This window comes from Gopherus evgoodei, chromosome 4 (assembly GCF_007399415.2).
Source record: "Gopherus evgoodei ecotype Sinaloan lineage chromosome 4, rGopEvg1_v1.p, whole genome shotgun sequence".
Taxonomy (NCBI): domain Eukaryota; kingdom Metazoa; phylum Chordata; order Testudines; family Testudinidae; genus Gopherus; species Gopherus evgoodei.
This window is the reverse complement of record NC_044325.1, coordinates 124,352,070-124,366,539: the sequence shown is the minus strand read 5'-3', so window position 1 is coordinate 124,366,539 and position 14,470 is coordinate 124,352,070. Positions and strand designations below refer to the sequence as shown.

At 48.2% G+C, this 14,470-nt stretch overlaps 1 protein-coding gene across 1 annotated transcript; it reads right to left on the bottom strand.

The window, feature by feature from the left end:
• Nucleotides 1-3,347: 3,347 nt before the first annotated feature.
• On the bottom strand, nt 3,348-12,392 carry LOC115650646 (pepsin A-like). Its single transcript, XM_030560890.1, has 9 exons — nt 12,337-12,392; nt 11,638-11,794; nt 11,000-11,117; nt 8,655-8,773; nt 7,690-7,889; nt 5,360-5,476; nt 4,711-4,852; nt 4,486-4,578; nt 3,348-3,497 (listed from the first exon to the last, which is right to left on the bottom strand). Exons 1-9 carry the CDS (start codon nt 12,390-12,392, stop codon nt 3,348-3,350), a joined length of 1,152 nt encoding a protein of 383 aa, XP_030416750.1.
• Between the last annotated feature and the right edge of the window lie 2,078 nt (nt 12,393-14,470).

Below are 14,470 nucleotides of genomic sequence, written 5' to 3'. Positions count from 1 at the left end.
TTTTAATATATAAGGCAACATCTCCTCCCTTTTTCCCCTGTCTATCCTTCCTGAGCAAACTATACCCATCCACACCAACATTGCAGTCGTGTGTATTATCCCACCAAGTTTCAGTAATGCCAATAATGTCATAGTTGTATTTATTTATTAGCACTTCCAGTTCTTCCTGCTTATTACCCATACTTCTTGCATTTGTATATAGGCATCTAAGATACTGGTTTGATCTTGCCTCCCAGCTTTGCCTTGACCCTCCTTTCTCTCTGCCATTATAGCCCGTGCTCCCTCCTGTTTCCAACCCATCTCCCAGGTCTTGTTCCCCACTTACCTGTGGGCTTTGCTCACCTGTCCCCGTCGAACCTAGTTTAAAGCCCTCCTTACTAGGTTAGCCAGTCTGTGCGCAAATAAGGCCTTTCCCCTCTTTGAAAGGTGAACGCCATCTGTTCCTAGCAGTCCTTCCTCGAATAGCATCCCGTGATCGAGGAAGCCAAAGCCCTCCTGGCGACACCATCTTCGCAGCCAGGCATTCACCTCCACGATGCATCTGTCTCTGCCCGGACCCCTACCTTCAACAGGAAGAATCGAAGAGAATACCACCTGCGCTCCAAACTCCTTAACCCGTACTCCCAGAGCCCTGTAGTCACTCTTGATCTGCTCAGTGTCACACCTCGCAGTATCATTTGTGCCCACATGGATGAGTAGCATGGGGTAGTAGTCAGAAGGCCGGATAATCCTCAACAACGCCTCTGTAACATCTCGGATACGGGCCCCTGGCAGGCAGCATACCTCCTGGGATGAACGCAGATACGGGCCCCTGGCAGGCAGCATACGTCCTGGGATGAACAGTCAGGGCGACAGATGGGTGTCTCCGTCCCCCTCAGCAGAGAGTCTCCAACCACCACTACCCTACCTTTCTTATCAGTGGTGGCAGCAGACCTCCCAGCCTTATGGGTACGAGGCTTCACTTCCTTAACTGTTGGGGGTGATTCCTTCTCTCCTGTATCAAGAAGAGCATAACGGTTATCTTTTACCACAGCAGGAGGGTTCGCAGCAGCGGTGGAGCACTGCCTGCTGCTAGAAGTAACCAGCTGGCTGTGTCCACCCTGAGCCTCCTCCTCCACTGGTGTGTCAGATACACCCTGAGGCATCTCCTCCTCCACTGGTGTGTCGGTAGTCCTGTGAACTGGGACAGCTATGTCAGCTGTCTCCACATGGATACTGTCCAGGAATTGCTCATGGATATGGATGTTCCTCAGCCTAGCCACCTCCTCCTGTAGCTCTCCCACCTGCTGCCTGAGAGATTCCACCAGTAGGCACCTTTCACATTGGATGCCACCCCCAGCCTGGATATCAGTAAGTGGAAATTGCAAATTACAGTCTTTGCAAGCCCACACCAGAATCTGGGTAAAAGCATCCATGCTTTGGTGCTCTGTCTGGCTACAGGCGCAGGTGGAGGAGACAGAAGCAGTGCTGGCACAGGTGTTGCGGGTCCTCCTCACCATTGTAAGCCTCCCTCTGTCAAACTCTCTCAAATTCCCATCTGCAGCTCCCTGTCCGCTCTGTTCTGCTGTAAACAAAACGGTTTTGGATGTGGCTCAGTTTATAGGTTCAGGGGACCAATGGGTCACAGATGAGACCGACAAGGGACCCCCCCTTCCCTTCCTACTCCCCTTCCAAACTCCCTTGCAAAACTCCCTGTTAGCAGCTCCTGGTCGCTTGTGCGCAGCTTTATACAGCCCTGGCCTGAGTGAATGCCCTGCCCACTGGTTAAGGCTCAGCCAATTACCAGAGGCTTCTAGCTTTCAAACCTTCCTGGTAGCTCTGCCTCCAACTGCCAGCTACAACACACGGTCCTTCAAACAAACAAACCAAACAGACTGACAAACACAAGCTCAGCACACAGCCAGTAACCCCCAAACACAAACACAAACACTGCAGACAGTCACTTACCCCACAGATGCTGTATGTGCTCCTCCTTCACCTGGAGAACTCCCTTGCAAAACTCCCTGTTAGCAGCTCCTGTTCACCATATAAAATGATGACACAGTAGAGACAGATAGAACAGAGAAGATCAATTGGAAGAACCATCTGTAAGAGAGAAAAGTTGGGAGAAGAGTGGAGAAAAGCAACCAGGCAGAAAAGTTGAAGCAGCCAAAGCAGCCGCAGTGGCAGAGGCAACACAGTTAAATCACCATAAACCTGTTAGATTGTATAGCATGGCATAAGCTAGTATAGTGATAGAGTAACAGTATTAGTATGTGGATGTATGAATGTGTTAATTGTGGTTTACATATGTAAAATTTAAAGTACATTTGAAGAACTGCTGTCAGTCATCTATTGCAGACTGGCCATCTGCAATAGAGCACATCACTTAGAATCATTTAAACTGCATGTTCTTGTGTTTTAAATTATCTTTAACTTGCAATAGGGGATTCATGTCTGATTTTTAATTTTAAATCATATTGCAATAGGGATTACTAGTTACATTAATAAAAAAGATTGGGTTTGGGGAAAGAATACTGCCTGTGTCACTCATTTTATTGAAAGTTTGTATCCATGTCCTTTAAGTGTTACCTTAACTATCCCAGAAACCTTTACCTCGGGAAGAACAGATTAAGGGGGCGATAGGCTATTCTAGAAGTGCCCCAAAATCCAATTTTTGGGGTAAAACAGGGACTGCACAGCACCAACGGCTGGGCAACAGGGCAGCTCCCTGCCAACTCCAAGGTGCTAGATGGCAGGATAGGCACATCCAATGAGTGGGTGTGAATCATTGCAGCCAATGAGCATCCTATGGGCCCCTCTGATGGAGTGCTACAGAGCAGATAACTCAGTAGGAAACTGCAGGGGAGGACAGAGCTCAGGTTATTAGGCTACAGAGCAAGACCTCTGGGGATAGATGGGGCCTGCTGTGATAAGCAATTAACAGAACTACCCTCCTTAAGGCATTAGGATTTGATTGCATAGCTCACAGCCAGAAAGCCATTTCACAAGTTACAGTTGGAAGTAAACAAATCAAACACATGAGGAATGAGATGTGTTGGCACAGAAGGAGATGGGGAGGGGCAAGGCTGGAATAGCAATAGGGGCTCCCCATCAGGAATGAGGGGCGCTGGCAGAAGGTACATCTCCCTCTTCACAGTGGTGGAATCTGAGTCATCACCCCATCAAAGAGAAACAATTCACTCGAATGCTCTTATATTCCTTTATTCTACTATGGGTAAGATTACAGGACAGAGGGTGAGTGTAGGGTGGGGTTACTAGACTGATATGTGGAGTTGGGGCCCTGGAGAAACAGAGACTCTCCAAGGTCAGTGTTCCATGGTAGTGTCCTAGGAACGGCGCTGTGTTCATGCCACAGAGGCCAGGGCCACCTGGTTGTTGGCCCTGTCAAAGACAACGTAGTACTGTTTGATGAAGACATCTCCGAGGATCCAGAGCTCTCCAGAGGAGGTGGGGAGGTCGATGCTTTCAAGGCCAGAGCTACAAGAGCCAGAGTACTGCACCAGGGAAAATAGGACTTAATTATTGGGCAGGAACTTCAATGATCCCTTGAGTTATCATCCTGTAGAGCTTGCACATGCCTGTGCCTGTGCCTGTACCGTCTTCATCTGGGCTCTCAAAGCTCCCAAGTTAAGGAGCATTAGGCTGGATCAGGGCTTTGATGGGAGACCTCTATGGGCCACAAGGAGTGGCACTGGTGACTTGGTCCCCAGTGTTTGGAGCTATTTAGATATCTAACTCCCAGTGGCCTATCTTTGTGAATTTGAGCCTCAGAACAGCCCCAGTGCCTCAGCCTGAGCCTAAGGGGTGCAAACTTTCAACTGGGAAGCGAAGCAAGGTCCTAACCACTTCTGTTCATGACACATCCCTTGAGGAGGCAAAGCGTGCTCTCTCCAGGCCAGATTCCAAAGGGAGCAATTGCATTCTGCCACCAGAAATCCTGCTGTGATTATAAGTGGATTTGGGCTTCCCCACTGCCTGTTACCAGCTGGTGTTGCTGTGTGCTGGTAAAGCAGCTTGCCTGTTCCTCCCCAGATGGGTGCAAACTTTTATCATGGGGGAGAAAAACTCCTTCCTGATGCTCTGATGCCCAGGCCCTAGAACGTGAGGCAGTGATCTCTCTTGATCTAACCTCCCAGCTTGGGTAGTTGCTCATTTAATTCTCTCCTAGCCCAGTAAGGCCCCTGCCCTGGTGATCTCCTATGGTGGACATCTCTACAGGCTGCCTTGCTTCTCTTGCAGTATGTCACTTTCACTGTGGGCCTGCCTTGATTTTGGCCTTCCCTCCCCTTGGATTCCTTTGGGGGAAGAGCTCTCTGTCTCCCCACTCTAATACTGGGGACAGAGTTAGCTGTGTCTCTGTGATGCTCCTGCAGGCTCATGCCAGCTGTGCAGGGGGCAATTGCCAGCACACTCAGCATGATGGCCTCAGGCACAAGCCCTCGCTAAGAGGCCCCAAGGTGGCTTTCTGAGCAGAACACTCACATCAAGAATGTAGGCACTGGGGGGCACAGGGAACTCAATGTCGTTGATGGTGAAGACGATGTTGGGCAGGCTGCTTATGGCACTGCAACTGATCTGCAGGGAGGAAGGCAACACATGGAGAAAGGGTTAGACATGTCTTGGCCACTAGGGTCTCCAATGAGAGAGATGGAGCATCACATCCATGTGTAGGAGACACCTCTAGAAGTGTCCATCCCTGATCCCTGCCCTTACCGTGCCATCGCTGGCGCCGATGTAGGACTCAATGTTGGAGATGCCAGTAGAGGGCCCAGCCAGCAGAGAAGTGCCAGTGTCAATGATAGCCTGGCAGCCACCAGAGCAAGCGATGGTCTCTCCGTTAATGGTGATGCTGCAAGAGAGAGAGTCCGGGAACCTCCCTAGAAACACTCCCAATCTCATTTCCACTCAGCCCACTAGCCAGCAGTGAGAGGCCTGCAGGGTGGAGCTGTCTCACCACCCACTTCCTACAACTGCCAAGAACTTTTCCCTGATGTTTCAGCCTCAACCTTCCTTGGCTCTTGCCCATCACTCCTCCTCCTACAACCTTCTGGGACTGTGACCAATCTAGCCTGGGGGTCACAAACAGATGTCAAGGAGTCGTGACCACCAAGTCCTTTCCTTTATTGCTAAGCCGAGCTGGCCAGATGAGAGTTCCAGGTGTGAACAAGGTGGGGAACCACTGATCTAACCTCCTCATGGGTGAGCCCCTTTCCTATAGCTCCAAGGAAGGCGTGATTCCGACTCCTGGGTCTCTCATCTTGTCTAGATTCTGTAATTTGAGCTTCCCCCACATCTCCTTTTGCCTGTCTCCTCAAGGTGGCACAATGAAGGGGAAACGCCAAGGGGTGGATGTTACCTGTCCATGGTGATTTCCCAGTAAGTCTCAGCAGAAAGAGGGATCCAGTTCAGGCTCCCAGAGTAGTAAGATGAGTCGATGCCGCCAAACATCACGAAGCTCCCACTCTGCTCATCACTGGAGAAAGGAGAAAGGAGAGTCAAGGAAGATCCATGAATGGTTGGCTAAGAAGACAATAGTAAATGCTCCAGCTGTTAGAGAAGGACCACAGCTGGAGAGTGCTGGGGTAAAGTCAGAGCTGGGCACATCAGCATCTAGTAGCAGAGTAAGGACAGGATGGTTGGATGAGGGCTGTGTCTCACCCCCTACTTCAATATCACTTTCCCTTATTTCTTGCTAGATTTCAAAAGCTAATCATGATTGAACCTGCCCTAAAACTGGATAGGAGACGTTCAAGGAAAGGCCCAGGTGTTTGAGGCAGTAGTGTCAGTTACTCAGGAGGTGCTGCTCTTCCCTCTGAGTCAGTATTGAGCAAATGATTCCATCTGGTGCTAGAAGATGCTAAGTGAGGGAACCATGTGGGTGACACATTTGGGGGAACTTTTCCCCCTGGAGTCAGTGTAATACAGAAGACCTACCTTGGCATTGGGCAGTGCTTGATGTGGGCCTGATGCTTTAATGTAATCATTAGAGATCGTAGTGTTCATTTCAGATCCCAAAAACTTACATCACTGGCATAGAATGTGTGAAGTTGCACTCTATATGATTTTATGAAAATATGCTAATTAGTGTGAATATAATGTAATTGGAATATGCTTCATGCAAAAGGTCTCTTGTAAGGCATCATTACAAAGCTTATAATTTACTGAGTACGTTCATCCTATTTGTATAAATGTATCTTTCTTGTATCTGAAACTAGAAATATGAAATATAACTCTGAGCTCCCATTGTAATTATGCAACGTGTGGGCCATTAATGGTGGTTTGGAATCTTGATGACTCCCATCAACTAGGACAATTGGTTGTAAATGACTCTGCTTACTTGCAAGCCTTCCTGTGAGCCAGGCCAGGAAGAATGAAGGTTTAGGGCAGTGGTCCCCAACATGGTGCCCACAGGTGCCATAGCACCCACGGGGGCATCTTAATGTACCTGCATCCTGGCCCCCGGGAGAGCACCTGCCGAAATGCCGCCGAATTTCAGCGGCATTTCGGCGGGGACGTCTGTTGCTGACGCCCTTGCCGTCAACAAGTGATGTCATCGAGAGGCGTCGCTCCCGAATTTCGGCGGGGATGCCTCTCGATGATGACGCTTGTCGATGGCAAGCGGCGCCACCGAGAGGCGTCACCGCCAAAATGCTGCTGAAATTTGGCAGCATTTTGGCAGGTGTTCCACCGCTGCAGGTCCTTCAGCTGGCACCCACCAGCCAAAAAGGTTGGAGACCACCGGTTTAGGGTCTCACAGGACATGTGACCATGTCACCTGGAACTGGAATCCATCTTAAACCTGGGGCTTTTCCATTTAGAAGGAGATGTAGGGACTCAGAGAGACAAAAGATTCCTGCCTTCTGCCAAAGCTATAAAAGGGGATGGAATGGAACAAAGGAGGCTTCCAGTCATGAGTAACGCCTAGTTTCCATCTAAGATGGCTGTTGGAACTAACGAAGATTGCACCAGTGGAAAGGATTGGTCCCAGACTAGGAAGGATTCTAGTCTGTGAAAGAAGGTTTTTGGAACATTTCTGAGGGTGAGATTTTACCTGTAATCAGTTTCTTAATGTATTAGACGTAGACTTGTGTGTTTTTGCTCTATTTTGCTTGGTGACTTACTTTGTTCTGTCTGTTATTACTTGGAACCACTTAAATCCTACTTTTTATACTTAATAAAATCACTCTTGTTTATTAGTAAACCCAGAGTAAGTGATCAATACCTGAGGGAGCAAACGGTTGTGCATATCTCTCTATCAGTGTTACTAGAGGGCGGACAATGTATGAGTTTACCCTGTATAAGCTTTGTACAGAGTAAAATGGATTTATTTTGGGTTTGGATCCCATTGGGAACTGAGTGTCTGGAGATAGGTGATCTGCTGAACAGTTTTTGGTTAAAGTCTGCAGCTTCTGGAGCGTTTACCAGACCTGGGTCTGTGTTGCAGCAGGCTAGCGTGTCTCACTCAACAGGGCGAGGTTCTAGATTACCAAGCTGGTAGGGAAAACAGGCTCAGAGGTAACTTCAGCACCTCAGGTGACAGTCCCAAGGGGGTCTCTGTGACCAAACCCATCACAGCTGCTTTTGGAGAATTCTGATGCAAACGTTGCAAAGATCACTCAGTGTGAGAGGCGCTATAGGAATGTGAATCTCACTGCAACAGATGGGCTGTTTCCAGCCCTGACTTACGAGCTCAGGTAGACAGAGAAGAGGTCCTGGGACACCAAACCCTCATTCATCATGTTGTCGAAGACAGGGGTAGCTCCAGAAGCAGAGATGCTTGGGAAGGCCAGACCCAGGATCCCATCAAATTCAGAGTACTCAAAGGCTGTGCCGGGCTCAGTTTCACTCAGGCCAAACATCTGTTTGGTGTCCACAATGCCTCCAACCTTGGCAGAAGGATGGGGACAATCAGACATATGCTACATCCATGGAGAAGCTGCTAAGTCCTACCAGAGGGAACTTCGTGGGTGGGGAGTTCTCAAAGGCTGAACTCTGTTCTCCCCCCATATGGGTACAGCCTATGAATGACTGGATTACATGCATAGACGCTAATGGGTCTGACTTTGATTTCGTTCTTTGTGGAGTCATTCAGCTGAAGTGGGCAGAGTTACGAGCATGAGATCAGAATGAAGCCCCAGCATTGAAAATAGTTTCAATGGATATTATATGTATTAACAATCCTAGGATTTAGCGGTTGTTCCTATTCTGGATGCTACACTTACTCCACACTTCATGCCAAAAGCAGAGGGAAAACTGAGATCCTCCTGCTCTAAAAGCCTCCCTGCCATACAAAGGCGAAAATCCTATAGTCACTGACTCTATAGGACCTATGGCACACAGCAGAGCAGCTCTGTTCAATACAGTAGGGAGCAGAGGTGCTGTACACCCTACCCTCTTCAATATGAGTCAACCTATGAGATGCATTCTGCATGTAAGTGGGGAAAACAGAATCTAAATGAACGTGATACAAAAATGCAGATGATCTCTGGCTTGCTCTGTGTTTCCCACTTCTTTCTCTGGTTTTATCTGCTCTCTTCTCTACCCTTTCTCTATCTCCCTCTCCCGGTTCACTCCACATGGAATTCCTCTTTATATTCCCAGATGCGTCTTGTCATTATAACTCCTAATCTTGATCCTTTCTTGTGATTTACCCGGACAGTGTCATAGGCCAGAATTCCAGTCATGCTGCCACTGCCATACTCGATGGAGAGACTCTCATTAGTGGCCTCATAGGTGGAGGAGTCTGATGGGTTGAATCTGTTGTGATTTGCTGCAAGTACAGAAGAGTCAGATGGTCACAGACTGACACTTGTAACTCTCCCCAATTGTTGTATAGAGAGCCTGGGTGCCTAAACAGGCTATGAATTCCTTAGTGGGGGCAAGGTGCCTAAGAATCAAGCATTGCAGCACTCAGCATTGCCACACCTAAGAGCCTTTGTGGATCTAGCTTCTGGTCTGACTAGGGCCTGTTTCCTCTCTAACACCATGCAGTACATAGAGGGACAATGGAGGGAGATCTACTGCTCTCTGGCTTCTGAGATGGATAAAAATAGATGATTAAAAAAAAATCCTGTTTAAAATTAACCTTGACATTAGGACATCATATGTTAAGGTCTAAACTTACTAAAATTCACTAAAATCATTTAAATTACATACAAAGTTTACTACTAAGCAGCGCATGTTTTCTGCCTTTAAAGAAAGTCAGTGGAACTGGTGGAATTTAAATGCTCTCATAATCTGGAAACAGAATTTCTTCAAGTGCTAAACAAGCTTTTGACAGCAGTAGCCTCTTCTGCAAGTGCAGAGAGAATACTTTCTTTATATCTGTTTATTAACTAGTTCAGTTCACAGACTAGTTCATTCCAACTTAAGAAATTAGAAATTGAAAAGTGAGAATGCTTGTTTTCCTCTTCCAATCTCTGAGTAAAAACTAGGTGCGAGAGGATGAGATCTACAAGTTCTAAAATCTTGAACAACACGCTGATCAGAATCAGTTCAATTCACTAGCTACAGATAACACTTCCTTTTTTCATAAATCCATTATTTTTAAATGCAAAACATGTTTTGATAAATTTTTCTTTCTTATGCATCCAGCCCATTCAAAGGAGTTGTAACTAATTTTTTTTAAAAAGCTGGATTTTGTATTTTAAAGTGAATTCCAATTTCCATCCAAATTGAGTTTGACACAAATCAAAAAGTAATTACATAGTAAATAGGAAATGCATCCCTCACCATTCTCTAACCTAATTAAACGTACAACTTATTTTTCTGAATAATTGTATATTAAGCTATATAATTGTGTAAATAAATGTGTACTGAAATAGTGTCTCTAGGGTTGCCAACCCTCCTGTTTCGTTGGGAGTCTCCTGGAATCAGGCCCTATCTCCTGGAGGCTACTGAAGTCAATCCAGGAGATTTTAGTCTGCTAAAAGTGCAGTGGCGCAGCAGGGCTAAGGCAGGCTCCCTGCCTTCCCTGGCCCTATGCTGCTCCCAGAGGCAGCCAGCACGCCTCTGCGGCCCCTGATAGGAGGGCAGGGGGTCTCTATGTGCTCCCCCAACCTCCAGCACCAACTCCGCAGCTCCCATTGGCCGAGAACTCCAGCCAATGGGAGCTGTGGGGTTGGTGCCTGCAGGCAAGGGCAGTGCACGGAGCCCTCCCCCCCGGGGCCAGGCTGGCCACTTCCAGGAGTGGCGTGGGGCCAGGGCAGGCAGGGAGCCTGCCTTAGCCCTGCAGTGCCACCAACCTGGAGCCACTCGAGGTAAGTGCCTCCCAGACGAAGCCTGCACCCTACACCTCAAACCCCTGCCCCAGCCCTGAGCCACCTCCCACCACCAAACTCCCTCCCAGAGCCCAGACCCCCTCCTCCACTCCAATCCCTAGCCCTGAACCCCCTCCCTCACCCAAACTCCATCCCAAAGCCTGTATCCTGTAACTCAACTCCTTCCCAAAGGCCACACCCTCACCCCCTACTGCACCTCAATCCCCTGCGCCAGGCTCAGCCCAGTGCCCCCTCCCACACTCCAAACCCCTTGGCCCCAGCCCAGAGCCTGCACCCCAACCCCTGGCCCAGCCGGTGAAAATGAGTGAGGGTTGGGGAGAGTGAGCGAAAGAGGCAGGTTGGATGGAGTGAGTGGGGCAGGGCCTTGAAGAAGGGATGGGACTGGGGAGAGGCCTTTGGGAAGGGACAGGGGTGGGACAAGGGTGTTTGGGTTTGTGTGATTAGACAGTTGGCAACCCTAAGTGTATCCTCTGATTAGCTAAAGAAAGTACCCAATATAAAGTAAAGGCTATATTTGTTGCAAATCAACGTTTGTAGTGGTAACAAACCAGCGAGAATCAACTTCCTTTAGAAAAAATAACTAAAAAGTACAAATGCAAAGCAAGAGTAAAATCAATTATTTCAATTAAGGTTCCTCCTTGCTAATGTAAATCTCTATGATTTCAATCAATCCCCCAGCTGGAATGCCAAGACAAGAGGCGTTACAGGTGACCTACTGCAGGCGGTGCTAGAGCAGTACACGGAGGGCACCCACAGGTTGGAGGAGCCGGTGTCGAAGAGGACGGAGAACTCCTGGGCTGGAGTGCCGATGGAGATGGTTCCATAATACTCGATCTGCCAAAACAAGACAAAGAACGATGTGAAGAGAGGTAACCATTGCCATCCAAGGGCTAGATCTGTAGCCGGTGTAAACCCTTATAGCTACACAAGCTGATTTACACCAACTGATGGTCTGGGCTATGGTGCCCTCACTACAGGCTCAGCCTGACCTGATGTTCCTCTGCCATCACTTTGCCAAGCATGGCTCCTAGCACCTACTCACATCTGAGGCACAGAGTCATTTAGCCCTCATCCCTATAAATATGAGGGTGTGAGGGGGGCGATGAGTAGGGGGGGAGCCAGCAGACCCTGGGAATGCTGTTCCCAGTGCTCTTCTTAATCCTATCCAATCAGGGCTGAGTGGCCCAGCACAGGTTCTTGGCAGCAGCAAGATGGAAGCTTGGTTGAAAGCACATGGGTAAGGGAGTGGGGTTGGGGCACTTTTGGGAGGAGGAGAGATCAGCTGTTGGCAGAGGAGTAGGAAGCTTTGATGAGGAGAGGGAGGCTACAAGACCTGCTCTCCTGCCATACTCACGTCCATGTAGTTTGTTAGGGGCTCACTGGCAGCATCATTGGCCAGGCTGGGGAAATACTTGGAGGCCAGGTTGTAAGGGTTTTTCTTCAGGAAATCCTCCAGCAAGCCATGTTCCTTAAGGTTCTGCCTCAGAGATTTCCCCTTCTTCAGGGAGACCCTAATCAACAAAGGTGGGGAGAGAGACCAATCAATAACAAATAAGCAGTAGGCAAACCTTTTGGTCAGGGAATACTGTGCAATCCAGCTTTTACATTGCACTGAGGCCCCTTAGTACACCTAGGGATTATCAAAAGAGTTTAAAGGAGTTGGGGTCCCAGTGCACTGAAAGTCAATGGGAGTTGGGCACATCATTCCCATAGGACCCTTGGAAAATCCCAGCCCACGTGTACTAGAGATGACAGAGAGATGACCCAGCGGAAAAAGACAAGATGGACAAAGGAAGTATTATGAGCTGCCTTGACTCCGTTGACCATGCAGTTAACCCAGATCTCTCCAATGTCACTCCAGTGCCTTAACTGCAAGACCTCATTCCTCTGCTACAACACAAAGCTAAGAGGTTATTCCTAGCTGCTGCCTATACATGAATGGAGAGTAGAGAAGAGAATGAGAGAGGTGCAAACACTCCCCTTGATAATCACACATTGCTATGTAGAAAGCCAAGTTCAGCAGCCCAAAGTGGTGTGTTCCCCCAATACTCACTTGGTCACCCGGCACTGAGAGAGCGCCACCAAACTCAGGAGCAGAAACCACTTCATGATGTTTTCTGACACACAAGCCAGTGGTGAGTGGTGAATGTAGAGAAATGCCTGGCTGCTGCTTCTTATAAACACAGCATCCAGAGCTTTCCTTATCACATTAATAGCCCTGATAAGAAATGTAAATCTTCCCGATAAGATCCTCCAAAATGTCCTTAAATGAAATTTTGGAGAACACTCAAAGTCCATAGATTTCCACCTTCACTTGGCTGTGACCTGAAAATGGGGCATCGTTTAGAAGGAAGGTGTGAGAGTTCAGGGATGTCTAAGCTTTGAAAAGCAATGCCTGTGGGTTTATTTTAAAGAATGGGACAGGAGGCACAGAAGAATTGCAATGGGATAATGAGACATTCACTGCTTGGTTCTTCATTCCAGTCTGGCCCCATGTTGTGAGAGAGGGTACCTCAATGGGACTGGAGCCTTCCTCACCTTGAACACTAGTTAAAGTACAGCCATGTAAAGAGTAACAGGTTTCTTTATAGGAACTGGGATATGGAGCTTTACACCTCTAGGTAGTTTGGTCTGAATCTGAGCCCAGGTCAGCACAAAGATTTAAAGTCTGTGGACTGGGAAATAGGGTGTAGGGCATGCTCACAGTCTGAGCAACTGTCTGACTCGGGAATTCGATATGGAGCCTTTCACCTCTAGGGTTCTTGCTCACCCAAAGTTTTTGTTGCCTGACAGTGCTTGGGTGAAATATGTTGGTGGTTGCCATCCACCTCCTAGAGGGACAGTTGAGGGTAGGGAAGGATGGGGTGTGATTACTTATTTGGGAGTGAGTGGATAGCACAATGGTGGATGAGTGTGACATGACTACCTTCAATGTGTCTGAGGGCAAATTGTAAGTTGTGCTTTGGAATGGCAGGGCTAAGGTATTGGTGGGATATGGAGGCCACTGTTGAAGGGCATGAAGGAAGCAGATGTCACGGAGGGCGAGGTCACCATGCCTTAGACTTTAAGGGGAGAGAAAAGGAGAAGATCCTGGATGACCCCCAACCTGGAGTCTGATTTCCTGGCCCTGGAACAGATGATAGGTTCAAGTCCAAATGGCCTGAATGGGAGGGGTGGCCTGACACTGCAGCCATCCTGTTCCAAGCAGAAGAATATCCACAGGAGTTGGATCCAGGCCATGCACCAGGAGCAGCTGCTCTACCTGAAATAACAGTAAGAATCCCATTAGATTAGACAACAACATTTACTTTCCATTTAGTACTGCCAGGCTCCTGATAAGCAAACACATCATGAGCCACATTCCCCTACCCACTAATCAGGGCTTAATAATCATAAACCCCTGCAAATCCGTATGGTAGAATTCCTGGCTTGAAATGAAGATCCTTTTAAGAAGCATTACAACCAAGGTGAGTGGCTGTCTGACAAGTTCAGGAATAGAAAAGGGAGCTGTTTGCTTCTCGTTGTGCCTCAGTCCAATCTGGCCACAAGCTGGGAAACCCCTTGACTCAGGAGCATCAGGATTAGCATACAGAGCCTTCCACTTCTAGGCCTCTAGGTCTAGTCTGAGCCCAAGTCAAGTGATGGATGTTTGGAGTCCCTATGTCTGATGAGTGGAGAGTGGGGGTAGGTCTCAGTCCCAGATCCTGGTGGGACAGGTGCCCACATTGCCAGACAAATTAATCATAAGGGGCACTAATTGGGCCTCTTTATCTCAGTAGATAAGCCAGAGATCAAATGGGTCACAGAAACCAATCACCTTTCATTTCCCCACCTTTCAAGGTAACCCTTCCTGTAAGGGCTGAAGCAGATTGAGGGACCTGGGGATACTGGGGTTTTGTGTCCGGGACCTTTCCCCAGTGCTGAATTCCCTGTGAGAATTCTATCCCTCATGCCTCTTCCCTTCAACTCGCTGTCTGGGTGAAGCTGCGTGTACCATATCGCTTCCCACTGCTGGCCCTGTTAAGGCTGATGGTTTGGAAATCATGGAGATCCTATTCCAGTGATTCGATACCCTGATCTAAATATTTGATGAATATGCATAAGCTCACTGACTGAAACAGCAGAAAATGTCTCCATTACAAGAAGTTAAACCTGACAAAGCTCCAGCATGGAACAAGTTTTAGGAA